Source organism: Myotis lucifugus, unplaced genomic scaffold (genome assembly GCF_000147115.1).
Source record: "Myotis lucifugus unplaced genomic scaffold, Myoluc2.0 scaffold_158, whole genome shotgun sequence".
NCBI classification, from domain to species: Eukaryota; Metazoa; Chordata; class Mammalia; order Chiroptera; family Vespertilionidae; genus Myotis; species Myotis lucifugus.
The window spans coordinates 2,830,801-2,854,919 of NW_005871206.1; the positions used below are offsets into that span (position 1 = coordinate 2,830,801).

General features: G+C 37.8%; 2 protein-coding genes across 3 annotated transcripts in view; one reads left to right on the forward strand and one right to left on the reverse strand.

Moving 5' to 3' along the window:
* PPM1E (protein phosphatase, Mg2+/Mn2+ dependent 1E) lies at window positions 1-22,990 on the forward strand. The gene is made up of 7 exons (XM_023759618.1): window positions 1-91; window positions 4,109-4,308; window positions 7,848-8,036; window positions 10,520-10,663; window positions 10,883-10,976; window positions 17,850-18,591; window positions 20,284-22,990. Exons 2-7 carry the CDS (start codon window positions 4,243-4,245, stop codon window positions 20,348-20,350), a joined length of 1,302 nt encoding a protein of 433 aa, XP_023615386.1. The 5' UTR covers window positions 1-91; window positions 4,109-4,242; the 3' UTR covers window positions 20,351-22,990.
* Window positions 20,785-24,119, reverse strand: part of TRIM37 (tripartite motif containing 37) — an 88,122-nt gene continuing 84,787 nt past the window's right edge. For both annotated transcript variants that reach the window (XM_014461694.2, XM_023759615.1), the window contains exon 25: window positions 20,785-20,866. In XM_014461694.2, the coding sequence (XP_014317180.1) occupies window positions 20,863-20,866 (4 nt within the window). In that variant the 3' untranslated portion in view covers window positions 20,785-20,862. The remainder of the gene's footprint in view (window positions 20,867-24,119) is intronic.

Here is a 24,119-nt window from a genome sequence, read left to right on the forward strand (position 1 = left end):
TTAGCCAGAGCCACATCAGATGAAGTCCTTCAGAGTGATCTTTCTGCACATTACATCCCAAAGGAAACGGATGGCACAGAAGGAACTGTGGGTGAGTACCATTCTACATTATTTGTTTGAAAATATTAAAATATTCTCATGTGTAGTGATCCACAGAAAATGTCTGCCAAATACTAACTTTAATTATGTTTACCCACTGGTTAATTGTATAGTGGAAGCATGGATCATTTTACTTCTTTTATCCAGGCAAATTATGAGGTTTTATTTATTAAAGAAGGTATATTTATTAATGTATTAGACTTATACATATTAGATAAGCTCTAAAGAAATACCGATTTTTATAAAAATTAGGGAATTACTACAAATTGTTAAGGAATTTAAACATTTCATTCTGTTTGTTCTATTTCAAGCATTTGCCTTTCAACATGGTGCATAAGGAGCAAAGCATATATTAATGAATCAGAGTAGCTAGGTTCCAGAGAATCTGAGGCAGATATAACAGTAAACATTCCTGTTCTTCCTTTCTCTCTCTAGATCATTTTGACAGAAAATTGGCAAGGAAGTAATTCCTCTGCTTGTTTTTACTGAGAGTAATTGGTTCACTTGGAACCAAATTATTCCAGAATCAAGTTGGATGGAATTCCTGCTACAATGCATTGGTCTTCCTTCTGGTACTGATGCATAAAGTAAAAGCCCTGTAATGAAAAGATAAGGGAGATTAAATTCTGCTTCACTGCAGCCAGGCTTATGGCTGACTCAGCTCCAGCTCAGTTCAGTGACATTAAGACTGATGAGTAATTTACAGCTGTTAGGGGGTGGACTACTGCTTTGAACAATTTTCTCACCCTTTTAAATTATTTTTTCATTTCAGGCAGCAATTATTTATATACTAATGTTCTATACCGCTCCCCACAGAAGGAGAATACTTAAAGTAGCAAGATTGAAATACTGCCCTACATGCCTACTTTGTAAGAATTTTCTGACACCCTCCCTCTCCCATAGGATAGCAAAAGTGAAATGAAGGCATTTTTTCTTTTGGTGGATATTACTGGTCGTTTTGATTGTATATTTTTCCAAGAGATTACCCAGTAATGTATTCTCCATGCCACTGCTGTGATTCAGCATGATCTATTGTAATTCGGGACTGTTTGCAAGCCCTTAATCTATTTAACCCAAATCACTCAATGTGAACTGCACTGAGGAGAATACCTACAGGGCAAATTGTGTTTCTCCATATATCAGAGTGGGAAATGAGCGTATTGAATAAGGCCTGCTGTCATTGAAATGCCTTTTGTCTCTTTTTTTAGTTGTTTCCAAAAACAGGTTAAAAAAAAAGTTCTTTTCATGTTTATATCATCCCTAACAATGTTTGTTAAACAACCCTGCATATCTGTTGGTGCAAATTTATTTAGCAGATGTAATGCCTGTCCAGACAACCTAAAATCCATTTGAAATATCCCAATGTAAACATTAAAAACAAAAAGGGGAGAATTATCATTAATACAAAAGAAATTAAAAGAATTATTAAAATACTCTGTGAATGCATTTGAAAATCTGGATATTTTCTGGAAAAATACAAATTAACAAACTTTTCATAAGAAGAAAGAGATGGAGAAGATTGTCAAGAAGCTAGCTATCTTCCCCAAAGGACAAAGAGTAAGTGATTCTCCAGGTGAACAATTTCAAACGATCAAAGACACATAATTCCAATGCTCTTGAAAAAGAATTATTTGATTTCATAAAAAGGAAAATTTGCACAGCATAACACTGATACCAAAACTTAGACAAGCTGTCTAGGACAAGATTTAAAAAAGAAATGAGATCAATCTTAATAATCAATGTTAAATATATTAAGTAAAATATTGGTAACATTGAGTACAACAGCTAATTATTTTGATGAGTATTTTATTGAGAGCCTACCATATACTTAGCATTTTGCTGGCAAAATAGCAGTGAACAAAACAAAAATATTGGGAAGTCTGTTAGCATAATTTATATATTAATAGGTCAAAAGAAAAAAAACACAGAATAATCTCTACCTGTGTTGTCCAGTGCAGTAGCTACTGAGTGTATGCAGTTATTGAGTACTTGAAATACAGCTAATATGACCAAAATACTGAATTTTAAATTTTAAGTAGCCACACTGCAGCTAGAAAGGTATTTTATTGAACAGTCCAGGTCTATAAAATAAGAGTAATATATAAACCAAAGAATGATGTAATGGTTTATATTATTATCAGTTATTTGTTTCTGAATTCATTTATCATTTTGCAATCCTCTGTTGTGACTGAGTCAAATGCATATCCAAACACATATTTGGAGTGATACAAATAGGCAACTGCTGGCTGAAAGAGACAGTGTCTGGCAGCTGGTGCTTAAAAAAAAGATTGGAGTTGCTTAAAACCATCAAAATGTTGTGTGTTCTTTTGGCCTCAGTTTCCCTCTTATATACACCTTCTCAGGTTTTACTTGTTCTTTCAAATGTACCCTTGATTTTCAGTTATATAAAAATGTCAAGGGGACAAAATCACAAAACATAGTTTACCACCCTGGATTATGTTAATGAGAAAAACAACAGAAAATCTTGAAGTCAATTTCTGAACAGTCATTTTAAAAAGAAATTTGAATAAGAAAACAAGTAACTGTAGTCACAGATTTAGGCAATGTCTGGGCAAGGAATATAAAATGAGACTAAGTTCCCAGGCCGTTCTAAGAACACACAGTCTCTCTTTGGGACTTGTGTTGTAGATGGCAAGAGGCATGCACAGCCATTTCCCATCTGGCACACATTTTCTCAGGCTGTCAAGCTATATGTGACTTAGTAAAGTAAAACAAAAATTTGAGAATTCTATTTTTTTTTTTTTACCTGGGATGTAAGAACCACCTCTAAAATACTGTCCTGAGAAAACCTAATCTCCCCTTGGTTATTTCAATAACTGCAGCTTGAGGAGAGGACAACTTGCATGGAGGTGATGTGAGACAATAGGGTCAATACTATTCAGTGTTGCTTAAAAGGCTTTCTTTCATATCTGTCCATAAACTGAGGGATGCAAGTCAGTCTCAGAAACCAGCTAATAAGTTGAGTAGTAGACTCAATGGTCTGGGAGTAGAGAATCCTTTGATTGTTATCTTTTTTTTTTTTTCTATCCAGGGTTACACACATACAATGTAAGTATTTTTTCCTTAGAGAAATAAAAAAACTTTGTTAACCTATTGGCTAAACTATTTAAGCTACTGCCTAAAGCTTTAAATAAATAACAGAAGACATCAACAGCCCTAGCCAGTTTGGCTAGTGGTTAGTGTCGGCCTGAGGACTGAAGGTCTCTGATTCAATTCTGGTCAAGGGAGTAGGCTCCATTCCCAGCTGCCAGTCAGGGCGCATGTGGGACCCAGTCAATTGATGTGCCCCTTTCACATCAATGTTTCTCTCTCTCTCTCCTCCTCCTCCTCCTCCCTTCCACTCTCTCTAAATAAAGCAATGGGGGGAAAATATCCTTGGATAAGGATTAACAAAACAAAACAAATCAACAAAAATAATTTATTTCTGAGTTATAATCAGTTACAGAAGAGAAAACGGGGAACGGGAAAGAGGAAAAGAGGCTACGAAGGGGAGACAAAGACAAATGATAAGGTAAACTCTTCTGGTCCCTGTAGTTTATAAATAAATAATGTTGCTCAGAGGCCTTTCATGTTCTAATCAGTTGGATAGCCACTGTTCGTATTTCACTCATCTAAGCATAGGGGTCTTGGCCTTCCAGATGATAACCATGGCAGCCAACTGAGCAGGAAACTGCCCTGAACTAGATAGCAGTGGCCAGAGCACTTTGTGGGCTAGACAAAACCCAGCCATGGCGAAGACCCAGCCCTGAACAGAGGTTTCTCCTCATGAAACAGGATCATCCTAGTGGCAGCTGCTAGATGATTTTCTAATAGATAGGTTGTCATTTTCTCTTTTCAGAAGCAATACTTCGTTTCTCTTGAGAAGAAGGAATTTCTTTTATTAAGGAGGAGCTTAACCGGTGTGACCTACTTCTGTCTTTACCAATCAGGCAAGTGAAAAGCAGCTTTACAAGGCTCTTCATTGGGGGTTTCTGTGTTTCTTTCACAGAGATTGAGACAGTGAAATTGGCCCGTTCTGTCTTCAGCAAACTACATGAGATTTGCTGCAGCTGGGTGAAAGACTTCCCTCTCCGCAGGAGACCCCAGCTTTATTATGAGACATCAATCCATGCCATCAAAAACATGCGCAGGAAAATGGAGGACAAACATGTCTGCATTCCTGACTTTAATATGCTCTTCAACCTAGAGGTAAAGGGCACTTCTGAGGTCAATGAGATTTAAAAAAACACAGTCATGGTTTTCTAACAGAACTCCTTATACAGGGTGGGTCAAAAGTAGGTGTATAGCCTGGCTGGTGTGGCTCAGTGGTTTAGCATTGACCCATGAACCAAGAGGTTACTGGTTCGATTCCTAGTCAGCCCATATGCCCAGGTTGCTAGCTCAATCCCTAGTAGGGGGCATGCAGTACGCAGCCAATTGAAGTTTCTCTCTCATTGGTGTTTCTTTCTATCCCTTTCCTTTCCCCTCTCTCTAAAATCAATCAATAAACAGCAATTAATTTTAAAAAGTGGGTTTACAGTTGTGAGTACAGGAGTTTCTTTTTTTAAAAAAATATATTTTTAAAAATTGATTTCAGAGAGGAAGGGAAAGGGAGACAGAAACATCAATGATGAGAGAGAATCATTGATCAGCTGCCACTTGCATGCCACCTACTAGGGATAGAGCCTGCAACCTGGGCATGTGCCCTGACCAGGAATTGAACCGGTGACCTCTTGGTTCATAGGTCTATGCTCAACCGGTTGGGTGGGAGTTTATTCTTGTATTATTAATTACTGTATTATTTTCCATATAAACAACTGTAAACCTACTTTTGTCCTACCCTGTACTTCTAATAGTATCTGATATGTCTGAATAGGATTCAAGGCAAAGTGGCACACATTTGCTTGCATTAGACAATAGAAAAGGAATTTATTTTGAATAGGTAATGCATTCACATGGTTTAGAGTAGAAAAATAAAATCTCTCTTATTTTTGTCTCTCAAACACTCAGTTCCCTTCCATGAAGGCAAGGGAATTACCAGTTTCTTGTGTAACTTTCCAGAGCTATTCTATAGACATACAAGTAAAAAAGAAAACTGTTATATCACTATAAAGCTGTGTGTTTTTTAAGGAAACTATTTTGATAGTATAATCAAGTGGTATTTATTAAGTTCCCACATTATGTTGCTGAAGCACAACACAAAACACAAACATAAAAGAATGAATTTGAGACTGAGACAGTTTTCTGATTTCATGTGGTTTCCTTTTTTAAATCTTGGTTTCTGATAGGAAAGTAGCTGGAATTACATTTCCTGAATCTGTGACTGACAAATTGGATATGAGCCTTGTCAACTTAATAACCATGTTCTTGTCATATTCCTCTTCTCTTTCTATTAAGTCTATTATGTTAATGCAAACAGAGGTAGGTTTGTTTTCTTTGCCTGTCACTTACCTCTTTCCTTCACTTAAGTCCATACCTTAGAAATTACAATGTAGTCATTTCTACAAAGCACAATACTTCCTTTATTTAGCAGTTAAATTTAAATTTAAGCCGAATGTCAAGGTCTGATAAGCAGTGATAGTGGTTTAGTAACTGGTGCTTATATTACAAGATAGATGAGGTGATATCTTTGTTTCCAAATGTTACCATGTCCATGCAAATATAACCCAAAGGATGTTTTGTTTGACATAACTCTTTTATAAAACATTGTCAATAAGAAATGGAAATGATCTAAATTATTGCATATAGGGAATAACTATGATATGTTCATAAAATGTATTGTACACATACATTTAAAGTTATGTCTTTGAGAATACTTAATGACATGGGGGAAATGCAGGATATAAAATTCAATGTATAGTATGATCCTAATTTTATTGAAAAATGTATATATGTATGTATGTAAAAGACTGGTTACCTGTGGATGGTGGGATTATAGATACTTACTTCTTTACACTTCTTTATCAGGCCAAAAAAATGTACACCATCTTTATAATAGAGAAAACATCAGTATTTTTTAAAATTTAAGAAGCTATACTAATTATTTAAGAAATCCATTAGACTTCTTCCGTTTCTTCTGATGCTATACTAAGAATCTCTCCACAGATCTCACATTGTTTAGTTGCAGTCTCAAGTCCCAATAAAGGAATTATTGCCCCCTCTCTCTATGATAATCCCACAGCAGCTCATTCCCCATCATTTAAAAACTGCTTATATATGCTGTTTTTCTATTTTACCCTTATCCTGCCAATTGAGTTGTATAAAAATGAGTACTACTCTTCAGTACAGGACTGTTTTTCTAGATCAGTGATGGCGAACTTATGACATGCGAACTCATTTTTTTGGTTGATTTTTCTTTGTTAAATGGCATTTAAATATATCAAATAAATATAAAAAATATACATCTTTGTTTTACTATGGTTGCAAATATCAAGAAATTTCTATATGTGACACGGCACCAGAGTTAAGTTAGGGTTTTTCAAAATGCTGACACGCCGAGCTCAAAAGGTTCGCCACCACTGTTCTAGATAGATTGATTTAGTCAGTTAACCTTGCAGGTGGTGTTCATTAGACTGCTAAATTAACTAGTTGTAATGTCTGTAGTAAGTACAGACTTAATAATATTTGGGTGTAATCATTACTTTCTGGACATTTACATGTGGTACTTATATAAATGTAGTATACTCTTTAAAAGAACTTTTCCAAAGTACAAATATACCTGTTGTTTTAGTAGTCCTTCCAAATCCCCATGAGATAGCAACTCACCCCTACCTAATAGATAGGAAAACAAGCACAAAATAATTATATGGTTTACTTTGGATATTTGTTTGAATGACATTTGAATGACAGGACCTAGACTCATTCAAGCTTCTAGAGCTCAAGGAATGTCAAAACCTTACAAATGAAAATCATTAAATACTGTTGTCTAAAGAGAGTCCAGGACTCAGAGTTCAGTGAGTTATTTATCTCCTAAGCAAGCTAGATCTGAGATTTAAATACTTGAGTTGAAGAAGCAAATTACTTAATGGTTTTAATGTAATCTTGTGATTAGGCTTCCTTTGGCAGGACAAAGCACAGGTTTGGAAGCCCTTCCTCTGGCAGTTGTTGGGGGGGGGGGGGGGGGCGGGGTGGCAAGGAAATGGGAAGCTGAATCCTCCAATAGGGGACAAGGAAGTGTTACAGTGCATTTGGACATCTGTGTGGTTCAAGTTTTGCCAACCAGTTTAGACTGTGTTATTTATGGTGAGGATTCAATGTGACTATGAATGATTTATGAGGGCGATATTATAGTTTAAAAGTATGTGTATGCTTTCATTATCTCTATGTATTTTAAACAACCTAACATAATTGGACTTGTGCTGGAAGGCCAATTATTTCCTATTGTTTGTAGTTTCTAATTTTATGATTAAAATGCTTTTCTTTTTGGAAACATCACTCAATGCAGAACAGTTTTTGTTCAATCCCTCATACCTTCTTTTTCCTTCCTCTCCCCTCAAAATTGTAGTAGCAATTTTGAAGCAAATACATGTGGGTGGTTTCCATGGTGCAAGACAACTTTCACAGAGAGAGGGCACTTCAGCCTGAGCTAATTGGGCATGATGTGTTCCAGCATTCTGGTGTAAACACATATGCCCTAGTATTGCAGGTGTTTTAGCAGTTGATCAGGCATATCAGAAAAGGGAAAAATTTAATCTCATTAATCTGGGCCACAGTGCAAGGGACCTCTGTTTCTGTGTTTCTATTGACAGGACCAGGAAGAACAAGCTTACTTTGCAGTGTTTGATGGCCACGGAGGAGTGGATGCTGCCATTTATGCCTCCATTCACCTGCATGTTAACTTGGTACACCAGGAGATGTTCCCCCATGATCCTGCTGAAGCCTTGTGCCGGGCCTTTCGGGTCACTGATGAACGGTTTGTACAGAAAGCAGCCAGGGAGGTATGCCTTTTTCATAAATTCTTGTCATGACTGCACTGGCTGAGCTCAACTGATCTGTGGTTAAAGGGCTATTTGTTTTCCCTTTTGGGGCAGGCATTATTTAAAGTTCTCTTCCAAACTGTGTTTGACCCACAGTATTGGATTCTGTTGTAGTTCTAATTCTCTCTTTGGAAGAGTTTTAGTGGGGTGCTATGATGTACAGTATAGAAACTCGAAGCTATAATTTTCTACAAAGGCACTCCATTGCTGGATCTGGCAGATGAGTTTTGTCTTTCATATTCACTATTACCTGTCAGGTTCACATGAGGACCATCTCTCTAAGCTGACTTTTGCTGATAAAATCTGGAAATGGAGATTAAAACAATGGTCTAAAAAAGAAATCGAAGCTGGGATTACTCCCAGGCATTTAGTTCTAAATGGGTTGGCAGTGTTTTGCTGCGTATCTGTTGAGGGAAAATTTGCTTGGAGACAGTGAATCCTTAGATAATCCTTGAACTGATTCTCTTAACAGGAAAAGTCAGAGCTCATGTCCTAATTTCTTGAGGTTAATCAGACATAAGGTTTTTACTCTGAATAAATGACAGGGGCTCTATATTAAGATCTAAAAGTAAAAAATTTAATTACCAGTCTGGGTATTGGTACATAATTAACTATGGTATTCTACATTCATTTCTAACTGGGGCCCAATAGAAAGAATAATTTTTAATTTTTAATGTAATTATAGTATCATATGACCTAAACATTAACTCTTCAAAATGGTTGGAGAGAACAGGGTAATCATTTTAATCCATTTCTTTGATCTCATAGTTACGCTATACAGCGGTAGTGGGGCTTAAAATTAATTAAATAATTCAGAACTATTTGTTATTAGGCAAGAGAAGTAGTCTATATTTCCCATCTATACCCCAGATTTAGATTAATAGGTAAATCCACCATCAGCAACCACTAAGGTCTACATAGAGAGATGTGGGCTAGAAAACAAGATACAGTGTTGACCTCAGACCTTCCCAGTCTCTTGAGTGCTGGCACTGTCCAGCTGTTTGTCATCATTCTGACCGAGGACAAGACCCGGCCCCTGAGAGAGGATCTGTAATCACCATCGTGAAACTAAGAGAATCACTTGCCTTTCTCATCCTCTGTTCTATCCCTTTTCCTCTGTGTACTCAAAAGTATGACTTTTTTCCTGACCAAGTTCATTTTATTTGCGTTGCCAGTGACCCTAGTTTATCTCAGTCCTGCCAATAGTTCTCTTGAGTAATTTAGGTTTGTCTCAACAAACAGTTAAGTTTTCTCCTTGTGCTTCCATGTGCTGCTAACTGCTGGGAAGAAAGCAGCTATTTCTGTTGCGAAGCAGCCCTGCCTCCTGTTCTCTCCAGGGCATATGCACTGCAATGTCTTTATCATGTGTTCCAGGGGGCTGAGTTTTTGAACAGTCTGTGTGGGAAGACATTTTATTGGTGGGTGAGGATTTATAACAAACTATCCCTATGTAGGGAAAATGAGTTGTTTTTCTCATTGGCTACAAGGGGCCTTTTACCACCCATGACGCACTGGTTCTAATTTAGGACAAGTTCTTAATAACAGAAAGTCATGCTCATTTGGTGGTGACTCATGTCAAATGGAGATGTCATATTAATATAGTAGTATCAAGAGCATTAAGTAAAGTGATACTGAGCTATTGCAGTGAAATTCCAGGCTGTTAGTTCTTTATGCAATGTTCCAAAAACAAGTTTACAAAGTTCTCACTTCTAAAATTATTTGTTTTAAGGTATCCTAGTAAGCATCTTAGCACTAACTCCAGGGAATGTATGTCATCCCTTGGCTCCTATCTCACTGTCCAGAGTATGGGAGCATTTGTGTAGCAGTCAGATGCTTTACATGTTATTCTGTAAAGTGAGGACGCTCCCCCTAAACATACAGTATGTCAGTAACAAAACAGAGCCCACAATATGGCAGTCTTTACTCTTAGAGTTGTTATAGTGGATTCAGCACTGGACTAGCAGGAAAAAGAATTTCATTTCTCTTATGTGTACTAATCAGTTACCTGCCCTTGGACAAGTCATTGTTTTCTTACCTGTATATAAAATGGAATTAATAATCATCCCTGCCTTGCATATCACAGATAAATGGATCTATATGTGTGCACATTTAAGTACATACATGCATATCAAAATGAGAAATTCAGATTTAGATATAGAAATTGCTATTTATTTGTGAAATCAAGCTATTAATAATCTAGCTTCCAACTGAAAGGTCTGAATTAATTATAAATTGCTTCTCAATGAGAATGATATCTACTTATTTAAATTTTATTGTTGACAGTATTATGGGAGATGCCTCCCTTTTGCCCCCCTCCACCCAGCCTGTACCCTACTCCAGGCCTTCCCCATACTATTGTCTATCAATGGGTTATGCATATATGTTCTTAGAATTTTATATCTATGTATTTTTACTGACTCTGGTTTTATTTAAACTATTTTCAGAGCTTAAGATGTGGGACCACAGGAGTGGTGACTTTTATCAGAGGCAACATGCTACATGTAGCCTGGGTGGGTGATTCCCAGGTTATGCTTGTGAGAAAGGGCCAAGCTGTTGAACTAATGAAGCCACACAAACCAGACAGAGAAGTAAGTATGGTCTGTTCCACAAAGGCAATTTTCTGGTTATTAAGATTCTCTTAATAACATAATTATCACCATTATTTCAGCATTCATGCCCACCTTCCAATGGAGAAATAAAGAGAAACTTTCCAGAAAGCTGATGAATATATCTGTTGTTTACTGTTAAGGTAGATGAATAAATCCTGAATCTAATTATTTGCTTCTTTTCATTGCATTGCTGTTTAGGATGAAAAGCAGCGAATTGAGGCCCTGGGAGGTTGTGTAGTCTGGTTTGGTGCCTGGCGAGTGAATGGAAGTCTATCAGTCTCCAGAGCTATTGGTAGGAAAAACCAATTAATTTTTGTTTCTCTAAACTGTCCTCTTTTGGCTCATTGTCTTATGTTAACTCTGATACAACAAGGAACCAGAGATGATAATTTATATTATCAGTGTACTTTTTATTATTTAAAACAGCAGTTGGATGGTGGCTCTGTAAATTATTTTATTTAATTAACCTACTCATTTATATGCTTAAATTCCATTACTAAAAGGGAACTGTATTAAGAAATGTAGAACTTATTAGTTTCTATCCTCCCTTATTTTTTTTAAAAGGAAGTCTTTAATCTTTGGTACACAAATCTACACGATCCTCATTTCATTTTGGGTCATATTTAGTTTAAATCAGTGTTTTCTAGAAAATGGAAACCTCCCCCCATATTTTACTTTGCTAATGTCTTTATGTCATTCATTATGAATTTTTAAATGACTAAACAACAGAGAACAAATCCATGGGGAAAACATTGTGCTTTTTAGATGAAAATAATTTTCTATATGAGGAGTGTAATAATTTGCCAGATAACCCTGGGGTTTCAAAGAATTTGCTCCCTGGGATCTAAATTCTTCAAAAGAAGGGGAAGTCAACAAAACTGTCTAAAACTTAGAGAGTAAATAGCTAAACTGATTGGACAAAATCCAAAGATATAAGTTCAGAGAATTGAGATATAGTCTACTTTCTGTCTTTGTTTCACTTTCACGCCTGAGTTTATTTTAGGTTTCATGCCTTATCTTTATTTTCTGTTGTTGTTGCTTTTAAAGAATAAATCAATGTGAGTGCCTATATGGGTGATATGCATATGTGCATATATACTGCAGTTCTTAGTCACAGCTTCCTAAAGAAATGAGGTAATCTGACATAGGGATAACATGGATTAATGGAATTTACCTCTAATCCCCAACTTTTACTTATCATTACCAAAAATCTCAAAGGACTGATTCAATTTCACCACGGATGTGAGTTGTTCCTCCCACTCTTTGGGAAGGTACTGGCAAGCTGTGAAGTGGCCCAAATGTGGGTAGCAGAAGGCTGAGAGAGAAAGAAAAATTCTGCAAATATCTCCTAAAAAAGTGAAAGTTGGCTTTATCTTATGACAGAGGGAGTTATTAGGAACTCTGGCATAAGGCCAAATAGGGAAAACTTCCCATTTCTAAAACATTCTATATAGAATTATTTTTTGACAATTCCAACCAAAGACCTCTTCCTCTTGATCTTCCCATCTTTGTCAGTGTTTGAGAGGTATCTTTAATACCAGCTTTACTAGGGAGATACTTGACTTGTTTCTAAAAATATAACACATGGGGAAACTAAAGCAGGGGAAAAATGTCCTTGACTAAGTGACAGTCTAGGACAGAATAAGCAGACTTCAGAGGAAGTGACTTTTGTGCTGGGCATGGAGGATAGTATTCAGGGAGGAAATCCCAGGTACAGGGGGATATAAATACATGGGCATCTGAAAGAGCGTTGTGTTTTAGGAACAGAGGCTGGGGCAGAGGTGGAAGTGCTGGTGCTAAGTTGTGAAGGGACTAAGTAGTCTGGGCTTTAACAGGTGATAAGCAGAGGGGCCCATATGATCTGGTTTGTAGTTATGTTTGTAATGGTTTGTAAGACAATCTAGAGTAGAAAGCCTAGATGAATGATCATTCAGGAAGCTATTGATAACATTTTTACAGAGATGAGGCAGCTAAAAAGGGATACAGAGGAGGGTATAAATTGATGGGACAGAAATGAGTTTGTGGGGGAAGAGGAAAGCTAACTTCCAGGTTTGACTTGTGTGACTGAGAAGATAAAGCATTTGTAATAAAGCAGCAGCAATTTGGTGGGTGGGGAGGAGGGCAGATGATGAGTTCATTTTGGATATATTTTATATTCTAGGTACCTCTGAATTGGAGATAGAGATTTGGGAACTCATCCCATTTTGGCAATAATATATGCAACCTCTGAAGTAACATATATATTAGTTGAAACTATGGGTATGGATGACATTGCCCAAGAAAAACCTGTAGTATGGAAAGGGAGAGCCTCATTCCTTAAGGTAGAATACCATAATGAAGTCAGCTCTCTGAGTTTGTATCTTGGATATGCCACGTTACAAGCTGTGGGCCTTGGGAAGTTTATTTCTCTGTTTCTATTTTTTTTTTGTAAAGTGTGAACAGTAACAGTACCTAAGTTATGAAGTTCTTGTATTAAATAGCACAATACATGCACACACTCAGAGCTCTGTATGTCACAGTCGTAAACAGTGATTGTTAGTGCTATTTTTATTTGAGATTCTAAAATTGACAGAGAGAGAGAGAGAGGGTGAGGGGAAGAGAAACATCGATGTGAGAGTGAAGCAATCCGCTACCTCCTGCACACCCCCAACCAGGGACCAGCCATACCACAGGCACGTGCTCCAACTGGCAACTCTTTGGTGCACAGGAAGATGCCCAACAACTAAGCCACATGGGCCAGAGATGTTAGTACAATTATTATTTTTTAAAATATATTTTTATTGATTTCAGAGAGAAGGGAGAGGCAGATAAAAACATCGATGAGAAAATTATTGATTGGCTGCCTCCTGCATGCCCCCTACTGGGGATCAAGCCTGCAACCTGGGCATGTTCCCTGACCAAGAATCACACAGTGACCTGATGCTCAACCACTGAGTCACACCAGCTGTGCTGTTAGTGCAATTGTTAAGTGAAGGAGCGAGTGAAGAAAATAAAGAGGGCATGAGAGTTTTAGAAGTGGGGTATCTCAGACGCTAGGGGAAGAGGGTTTCTAGGAGAAAGTAGTGAACAGGGTCAAGTGCTGCAGAGGTCAAGTGAGAAGTGGGTTAAAAAAATAAGACCTGGAATTTTGAAAATAGGGACTACAACAGGTCCTTGCATAATGTTCTGTTTACTGTCATTTTGTTATAACGTTAATGAGATGCTGTATGAACTTGCTCTTCTTTATATTAATTAGCCTAAGGCAGTGGTCGGCAAACCGCGGCTCGCGAGCCACATGCGGCTCTTTGGCCCCTTGACTGTGGCTCTTTCACAAAATACCACATGCAGGCGCGCACGTACAGTGCGATTGAAACTTTGTGGCCCATGCTGAGAAGTCGGTTTTCGGCCTGGGCGAGTCTATTTTGAAGAAGTGGCGTTAGAAGTAGTGGGGGGTGTCAGTGGGTCGGGCAACGGGAGACTCGGCACAGCGCGGGGGAGGTGCGCGCGATTCATGCACTAGTTGAGTGAGCCAGCCAGTCAGCAGTCTCATTGTGCAGTGGTTAGTGCTAGTCACGTCCGCAAATCGCGCGCGGGTTAAGTTTATTAAGTAAAAAGTAAAGTTTATTAAGTTAATTTTAGGGAACGTTGTGGAGTGAAAGAAGATGTAGTGTCGAGGATTGAGAAAGGTATGTTGAGATGGTTTGGACATATAGAGAGGATGAACGAAAGGAGATAGACGAAACAAGTATACAAAGACGAGTGTGGATGGGAGAGTTGGAAGGGGTCGACCTCAGCGAACGTACCTCAATCAGATTGAGGATGTTTTTAGCAAAGGCCAGCTTAAGAGTACCCTAATTAAGTTAATGACAATGTACCTACCTATATAGTTTAAGTTTAAAAAATTTGGCTCTCAAAAGAAATTTCAATCATTGTACTGTTGATATTTGGCTCTGTTGACTGATGAGTTTGCCGACCACTGGCCTAAGGTAAAACTGGTTTCCTTTTATCATTTCACTTAGTCATAGAAACCTATAGATGACATTAAATGAAGGCTTACTGTGATTGGTAACATCTGAGATAAATGTGTTGGATCAGTAGGCACACAAAGCAGAAAACAATCAGGTGAGGGAAAATGAGCGGTAACATGAAGCAGCATGTGCAGATTTGGTTTCTTGGACAATATGGTGGTGAAGGGAGACAGTGTGGTGACTTGAGGGAAAAGCTGATTTGGGAAAGTATTGCTTTCATTGTTTTTGTTTTTTTTTTAGGTGAGATTTTAGATCAGACCCTGTTTATACAATTAAGGAAGAGAGCAAGTAGAAGAGAAATTGAACAGGGGAGAGAGAGAAGCCAGGGTCCAAGAGCACAGGTTAGCTTTGAGAAGGGAAAGGACACCTTTTACTCTGAGAAATGGTAGCTGATATGGGTGAATCTCTAGATTTAAAAAAAAACCAGAAGAAATGGGTGGAGAGGAATTGAGGAAATTTAGGATTGATAAACTCAAATTATCCTTGAAGTAGGCAATTAGGCCATCTACCCAATCCAGTAGTTTAATTGGAAGAGGGAGTTGAAAATGAGAGATTTAGAAAGCTCATGGCATAAAATAGAGGGTTAAATGGGGACAAGAAAAAGGATTCCTAAGCAGAGTTCAACTCTACTTAGGAAAAAAATGACTCTTAAAGCTTTGAAAATTAAAAGCTTTAAAGCCCTTCAAATGTATGATCCAAAGTTGACTGAAGCATGATGTTTCCTAGCATATGGAGAGAGGATGCTGAAGACAAAAAGATGTTGCCATTTCTGCCATGAAATGGATAATCATGCCCTCCTACCAAATTGGGGGTGAAATGTCATGCATTTGACATCCAACAGTAGAGCAAGTGAAAAGCCAGAATTCTGGCAGCATTTCTTTTGCAAATTCTTTGTATGTTCTGTTCTAAACTAACAGTTGCAGTAGCCTTTTACTTGACACACTAAAACAAGATTTTTGGGAACAGCATGACTCAGATCACATTTATTTTTAGAGTTGGAATTCAGAAAATAATGACAACAATACAGTGAGGTGAAGTAGCAGAGGGGGAGATTTGTGAAGTAGATTGGTGGAGGACACTGAACCCCATGATTGGAAGTTTTAACTAGTTTTTACAAACTAGCTAATTAAAAGGCACCATAGTATAGAAGTGAAACTGACTAAATCAAAACCATGCTTGAGGAAGACAGTTCTGGTTACTGTATGAAAAAGATAGTTTACCTTGTAGATAAACTAAGGCAGGTAAATATATTCAGTATTTGTTTTTTTAGGGTATCCCTTTCAAAATGCTGGGTGGGGCATGTGGCCCACTGTTGGTGCTAGCGGAGTTCTCCATAGGGTTCCTATTCAGCTTTCTGGGTCTACTTGAGGATTAAAAAGGAATGTGAAACATTGGGGGAAACCTATATCAGATACCAGAACAGTGACAATATAGCCAGATCACTTAAGTATATTTATCTTTATTTTATCTTCCACTTCTCAAAATGTCCAGTTTTAGTGCAATGGAAAGGCTAATAATTGATGAGGGTTTTTAACAAGTGCTAGGATTTGGACCCAGGCAGTTGTGACTCATGCTGGCATCCTTAAACCACTAAGCTATGTCTGTCACTGCTTTACAAATGATAAAAGCACTTTATAAATTTTTAAAAAGTATTATCGATGCATTATGATACCCTAAGAATTACTGCTTAATACTGTTTGTTTGTTTTTCATGTTAAGAAATGAGTATCCCTTGTTGTAAGTTGTAAGTAATAATCTATTTGGTTACCTAATAGGGTAAGGACCCTTTTTGCTAGTTCTCTCCAAATCCCTAAGGAAAACAATGAATGTAAACAATGAATGGAGCCCTAACCGGTTTGGCTTAGTGGATAGAGTGTCGGCCTGCGGACTGAAGGGTCCCGGGTTCGATTCCAGTCAAGGGCATGTACCTTGGCTGCAGGCACATCCCCAGTAGGGGGTGTGCAGGAGGCAGCTGATCGATGTTTCTCTCTCATCGATGTTTCTAACTCTCTATCCCTCTCCCTTCCTCTCTGTAAAAAAATCAATAAAATATATTTAAAAAACAAACAAACAAAAATGGAGTTGGAAGTGCTCTGGATCTGGAAGTTCCAAACTGCACTACAGATGATGGCTTGTCTTCATAGTCTGTGATGGAAACCTACCTCGGTGTGTGGCCCCAAGGTCTCCAGTCTGTCTCTACTCCCAGCACCCTATATTCAACTACCTATTAGTCTCTAACAGTTCCCTCAACCCAGAACCCTTCTCTGCCTGGTGATAACTAACTTCTTCAAGGCCCAGCTAAAATGTCATTCTGTAAGTGGATGAGCTGAGCAAATAGGGTTTTGGGGGTGCTTACAGTTGTTCACAGGTGTGAAGGATGAGTAATAGTAATAAAGACAGAAGGGGGGTGATCAGAAACAATTTGAAGAAAAAAGCAAGAATACGGTAGTCCCTGAAGATGAGAAAAATGATCATACACATTCTGACTGTGCTCTAGAAGTAATAAACAAAGCAGAATTTAAAAAATAGAAAGCAAATTGGACTGGGAATTGAGCCTAACATTCTAGTTCACTTGTCTGAGGCTTGGGATGACTTTTCCTGGCTTGTGGGAGTTGGACTTGATTTTTAAAAATCCCTTGTAACTCAAGCCTTCCTTTGTGTTCACAGCATGAAACTTGATTTCTAAATAAGGATATAATAAGAATTAAGTGTTTAATAAAAAGAAGTGATCAGAACTTTGGTTTGTTTTTCAGTGTGGACCTGTTCTCAAATCTCAATTGATCGAAGTTAACCACCAGTAAAAGAAAAGATCTGCTAAATCCACAAGGTTTTCCTACGCAGGACTCAAGTTTCCAGTACAGCAACAAATTTAGATGTGACATTTGTTGCCATGCTCAGCTAAGCCTACGTCATAGCTAAGACATAAAATTCAGAGTCTAAGCTAGATAAGAAATTAAGCCCAGTTAATGGCAATTATACAACTGAGAGTGAGGCATAAGCAGCATCTGATTAACAGAGAATTCAAGTATTCTCTCAAACTAGATTATAAATTATTTCCAGTAATTCAGATCACAATTGCAGAATGAGTCATAGCATTGGCTATCCACATTCTTACAAGCAAGGTAAAGCAAAATCTGACCTATGTTCTAATTCCCACAGGAGATGCTGAACATAAGCCATATATCTGTGGGGATGCAGATTCCGCCTCTACTGTGTTGGATGGAACTGAAGACTACCTCATTCTGGCCTGCGATGGCTTCTATGACACCGTGAACCCTGATGAGGCAGTGAAAGTTGTATCTGATCACTTGAAGGAGAATAATGGAGACAGCAGCATGGTTGCCCACAAATTAGTGGCGTCAGCTCGTGATGCTGGGTCAAGTGATAACATCACAGTTATTGTGGTTTTCCTGAGGGACATGAACAAAGCTGAAAATGTTAGTGAGGAATCAGACTGGACAGAGAACTCCTTTCAAGGAGGGCAAGAAGATGGTGGGGATGATAAGGAAAATCATGGAGAGTGCAAACGCCCTTGGCCTCAGCACCAGTGCTCAGCACCAGCCGACCTAGGTTATGATGGGCGTGTGGATTCATTCACTGACAGAACTAGCCTGAGCCCAGGGTCCCAAATCAACGTGCTGGAAGACCCAGGCTACCTAGATCTCACACAAGTAGAAGCAAGCAAACCTCACAGTGCTCAGTTTTTGCCACCAGTTGAGATGTTTGGTCCTGGTGCACCAAAGAAAGCAAATCTCATTAATGAGCTAATAATGGAGAAAGAATCAGTTCAGTCATCATTGTCTGAATGGAGTGGTGCTGGAGAGTTTCCCTCTTCCTTTAATTTGGGTTCAACAGGGCAGCAGATACACAGAATGGAGAGTGTCTCCCCTGTCTGTCCTAGGTTGGAAAATGAACAGTTAAAATTCCTGGGAAATAGAGTTTCTAGATTATCTCATTTACGCTATCACTTCTCAAAGAGGTGGCATGGATTCAGGTTTAATCCAAAGTTTAATTCATTCCTCCCTGCTCAAGAGCCTTCCCACAAAGTAGGCACAAGCCTATTTTCACTTACTTCACGTGGGAAAAGAAATAGGATGTTAAGAAGTTCTCTGCCATGGAGGCAAGACAGTTGGAAAGATTATAATGAAAACATGAGGAAGCTCAGAAAGAGTAATGATATTCCATACCCAGATCTTCCCTGGAGCTGTAAAATATAATACTTTGTCTTTAGAGTAGGCTAGCTAGCTCTCCCCCAATAAAACCACCATCAGAGTAGAAACAAGGTAGACATTTCTGAAATATGTGTTCATTATGAAATCATAAATGGCTCAATTCTTAAATGTAAATAGATCTCTAGGAAACTCAAAATAGTGATTTCAATCAAAAGAAGTTTTTTGGCAGTTTCATTAGCAAAATTATACAACTGATCCCTGTAATGTATCTCCACATCTACATACAACCCCACCCCACTGCCTCTTCACACCATTAGTGGAAGCTTGCAAGGTATTTATTTCTGTCAGGATACAGTGTTGAAATCTGGTCTGATATGCCTAATGTATCTTTGGAAAACTTAACGTAGAATTGATTTAGTTGAGGACTGTTCCTCAAAAGACTCGGGACTATGAGGGAAAACCCTCCCTTCCCCACTTTTTTGGTAAGTAAAAGACTATAAGCCATATGGGTTTTAATTGGTAACAATGAAAGTAGAAGCCTAGTGTAAAAATGTCGTATTTTCAGACTTGTGAGGCAGCATAAAGATTTACTGATTTTTTTTTCTTTTCTGTAACCAAGGATAAAGCTTTTAAAATTATTTCCCAGGGCTGTAGCTATTTGGGAGTTTCATAACCTGTTATGGTGCTTTTGGTGGAATTTTTATTATTTGTCAGAGAACCACTGTCAACTGGTTTCAACCTATGATGCTAACATGTTTTTCATTGTACCTTCATCTCAGGAATAACACTGGTTTAATGGAGATGTCAGGTACATTTGAAAAGAAAATAGAATAGCATTGCTATTTTTTCTACCCCTCCCCCCCCCCTTTTTTTAAAGGTCAAAGACAGCAAAGCCATATACCACTATCAAATAAGAAGTGGTGCCCTAGCTGGTTTGGTTCAGTGGCTAGAGCGTCGGCCTACAGACTGAAGGGTCCCAGATTTGATTCTAGTCAAGGGCATGTACCTCAGTTGCAGGCTCGGTCCCCTGCCCTGGTGGGGGGCGTGTGGGAGGCAACCAATCGATGTGTGTCTCTCTCTTCCCCTCCCTTCTACTCTCTCTAAAACTCAATAAATATCCTCAGGTGAGGATTAACAAAAATAAGTGGTTTTGGAGAATAAAAAATAACGAGTTTTAACTTCTCTAAAACTGTTTCCCCCAAGGGAATGAATTGGTGTGAGAGAGGTTGAAAGTACTGCTTAAGCGAGCCTGGAGGCCAAGGACAAGGGAGTACAGATTACCGAGACCAAGGTCTGCTTAGTTAGAAATGGAGAACACCCCAGAGTTCTGCTACATGCAACTTCATGCAGAGAGAATGTGTATCTCTCATTTCAATATTTATTTATATTTTAAAATTGTCTGCTTTTTGCCATTTCTGCAGTTTCAAGTCAGAAGCACATCTTCAACTAAAGACAGCAAATAGAGTAATAATCAGATTCATTCAATGAAGCAGCCTGATTCTGAGAATCATGAATGTCTCCACATGACATGTTACCCTCCCCTAGTCAACTGTGGACCAGACAAGCCAATGGACAGGAGGTACCTGCTATAGTGCTCATCACTCGTACTATGAGATACTGGATACTCTTGCTGAGAAGCGTCCAATGCCTAACCATGTTTGTACATAATGCAATTACTTTATGTTCTCCAGATCCACAATGGAGGAGTCAGATCCCTGGATTTTAAAATCAGATACTTTGGGTAAAAACGGCTTCACTTTAGTGATGATCACATCATTAATTTACAGATTTTATTTTAAAAAATTGAATGTAATTAGACATTTTCAGTATTTGTTTTCCCTTGGTTTGAAGTCATTCTTTTCTCGAGGCTTGTGACCAGAATCTCACCAGCCTGGTATTTTTAACCCCCACCCCCCCATGCACCTCACTCACATCTTTCATTTTCTCAAGCCTAGATCTTGTTAACAACCCATCAGGTGCAGTATCAGTTTCGAATCCAATTATCTAAGGAGATAAGAAAACAGAGGCAGCAGAATATTGGTATGTTATAGTCCAGCATTTAGCTAAGTTAAAAAAGAAATTAAGATTTTTCTATAATTAATGTTTTGATCAGAATAAAGCTGGTGAGAGGAAATAAGGTACAAGTGATAGTTTTTTTCAGTGGGGGAAAATGGTTGGATGAAATTGGGATGAGCACAGACCACATCTTCAGGGGTCTGGATCTTGTAGGTTTGACTACATAAGCAGTGTTAACTCCATTTTCATACCAGTAGCCCTCTAGAAAATAAAGCAAAGTAGTTCTAGTATGATCAAGTTATGAAACAGTATTGTAAAAAATAGCAAATTTTCATTTGTCCACATGCATATTTATAGAGTAGTTAGGTACCATTTGTAAGGTAAGTCCTTTAAAATTCTATAATACATATTAAAGTAGTGGTTATTGGTCTGATATATGCTGCTCTTGGTTCTATAAACCAGATAAAAGCAGTGCTTTGTGGAGTGCAGTGTTATATCTTAATGCCACTGGTGATAGAAAGTAGTTCCCTTCGGTTCAAATCCTGTGCCCTTATTTGCTGCTTGCTGATGTGAGCAATAAGTATCCTCTAACTAATGGTTTTTACACATTTCTGTAACTTGTATTTTAAGATGGTGTATCTGGTGATTGTAAAAATATTAGATAGATATAAAAGTATCTATATAATATATATTAACTGTTAATGCTGAGGTATAGTCTGTGAACTCTGTGTTTTGTACTTTTACTCACTGTGTAATTTAGTGGTGGTGAAAGTTCTACACTCAGTCTTTAAGAGTGGCAGTATCCCTTTTTGAATTTAACATGATCTGCATCAATTTGTTTGCCTGCTAAAGTTTTGTTAGAATAGGAAATAGTATAACAGTGTAAACAAGAAAGTATAGTATTGGTTAGGGAAACAGACTTCAAGTCACCAACTAAAGTGATTATAAATGCCTGTACATTCACTGTGAGTTTCAAAGGGAATCACCCTAATTTGTTCACTTTCTGGATGTGTACTGTTGAGAGAGAGCTGATGTTAAGCAGCACTATCACATCAAACACTGGGGCTCTCCGTACCAGTTAGGTCTCTACTAGAGGACGGTGGAAATACACATGTATATACCTTTACTTTGCCTAAAAATGCCATCCATTGTCCTCCAATTAATAAAATTAAAGTTACTGTTACTGTTTTATTTAAGAGGATGTTGAAAGTAACACCTTTTCCAAGGACAGTGTCAGCAACATCAATGTCAATATTGAGCCTGACCATTTATAGTGGTACAACGTCCACATGGTGGTATGGTGCATCTCCCTGATTATCACATTCCATTTTGGAACACTGTGCCAGTAAGAAGTGCAACATCCAATGGGCAGATGAAAACGATACAGAAAGTTCAGTGTTACAGATAAAACTGCTGTGGTTCAAGCACTTCCTTCCCCATCAGAGGCTGGCCAAGGCTTTGTAAGAAAGTGATCTAAATAATTATTTTGATGTTTAAACATAATTTGTTCACTCAATGGTCATTCTCACCTAAGCAAGGCCATAAAAGGTGATAGATACCCACCAACTCTTCTATTCCGACCTGTGAATAGCTAGATGTTTTCAAAACAAGATACCACCAGTATTATAACACAACTATTTTCCAGATAAATGGTACTGTGTTGAAAAACAATTACTTCCTCTAGCAGCATTTTATCTTCTGTTTTGAAGATTATTTATTGTACTAATTAGGAAATATGAAATAAGATAGGGAGCTCCAGACTGACACAGCAGTTGTTCTGGAAAAGGAACTACTCTAGTAAACTCTGATGTATTGGATAACCCACAGATGTATCATCAGTAACCTACTCTGGGTGCTCTTTGGTGAGAGACAGGCTTTGTCCTCTTGTTCATGACATTTCTCTACAAAGAAATTCTCTATGGAGCGAAGCAAATGAAGTAAACATTTCTTACCAAGTAAATTTATCAACTTAAGAACCTGCTCTACATCTCACTCTTGAGTTCAGTTGCAATCACCAGTGATCCTTCATACTTTATTTATTAAAACTGTTCATTCAGGTGAGAAGTATGTTGAAATTTTGCCAATATCTTAATAAAACCCAGCAATATAAAACCACTAGTCATTTGTCTTTTTATCCAAAGGAAATATATTTAGTGCTGGAATTTAGCTTGATTCCCTCAGAACTGAAAATAAAATCCTGAGGTGGTAGTTTTCTTAAACTTTAAAGTAGAAATATTGTTTTTAAAAAGTTGCCATAACTGTTATTTCCTTCCCTGAAAATACGTAAGATATGTATTTCATCTTCTATATGTTTTCCCTGTAAGTTTAAATGGGGGGGGGGGCGGGGAGGGAGGGGTTAGTATCCTCAAATAGATGAGGAACAGGACCTGCCAAAGGCTAAGTGTTAACTCCTCAAATCTACCAACTACTTTAGTCTTTAAACTGCATCCAACCAGTTTTCCCCTTTCACTTTATTCTTTCCCTTTTGTTTTAAACTGTAAAGTAAGGAAAATAATCAGGTGAATTGCACTTGAAATTCTGTCTGGAGGTTTGCTGTTAAGAGAGTTAATAGGAGATAGAGACAGAAAGGTTGGGGGTGGAAGTGAAGCTAATAAAGCAAGACACCTGCATCTAAGTGAATGGAATTAAACATGCAAAACAAGTATATCTAATTAATAAACTGCACTGTTTATACTCTTCTCCTCACCACTAAGTCCAGAAAGTACTTAAACCCCTAATTCCCTAAATTCATTCAGCACTTAGTGTGATTTTATATGGAAATGAAAGAAAGCAAGAATTGAGAGAAAAAGCAAAGGTCTGAAAGAATCATATTTGAAGTTTGCTAAAGCTGGGAATAAAAGAAAAGGAATATTGTGATAGTATTATTTATACTTGAAAAAAATCCCCTAATACACCATTTACTTAGTTCAAAAGAAACATCTCTTTCCAAAGGAAACAACAAACCCATAGAAGAACATATAAGAGCTGTGGGACAATATCAGTTTAACATATGAATAATTAGGATCCTAGAAGAGAAAGACAATGGGCAGAAGAAATAATGGCTGAGAATTTTCCAAAATTAATGATAGACACCAAATGATAGATCCAAGAAGTTCAGAACACTAAGCAGGTTAAATACCAAAAACACACTCCTACAGGGTAGGGGGAACACAACACCTTCCAAGTGGTTTCATTGGCAAATTCTGATCAAGGGTAACACCAATTCTATACATTCTTTCAG

Bases quoted from the DNA above. Each gene is read 5' to 3' on its own strand.
- PPM1E (XM_023759618.1), top strand. From the start codon at position 4,243: ATGCGCAGGAAAATGGAGGACAAACATGTCTGCATTCCTGACTTTAAT. The intron at 8,037-10,519 runs GTATGCCTTTTT...AACTATTTTCAG, and splicing joins TACAGAAAGCAGCCAGGGAG to AGCTTAAGATGTGGGACCAC. The intron at 18,592-20,283 runs GTTGGAAAATGA...CCATTTCTGCAG, and splicing joins GTCTCCCCTGTCTGTCCTAG to TTTCAAGTCAGAAGCACATC.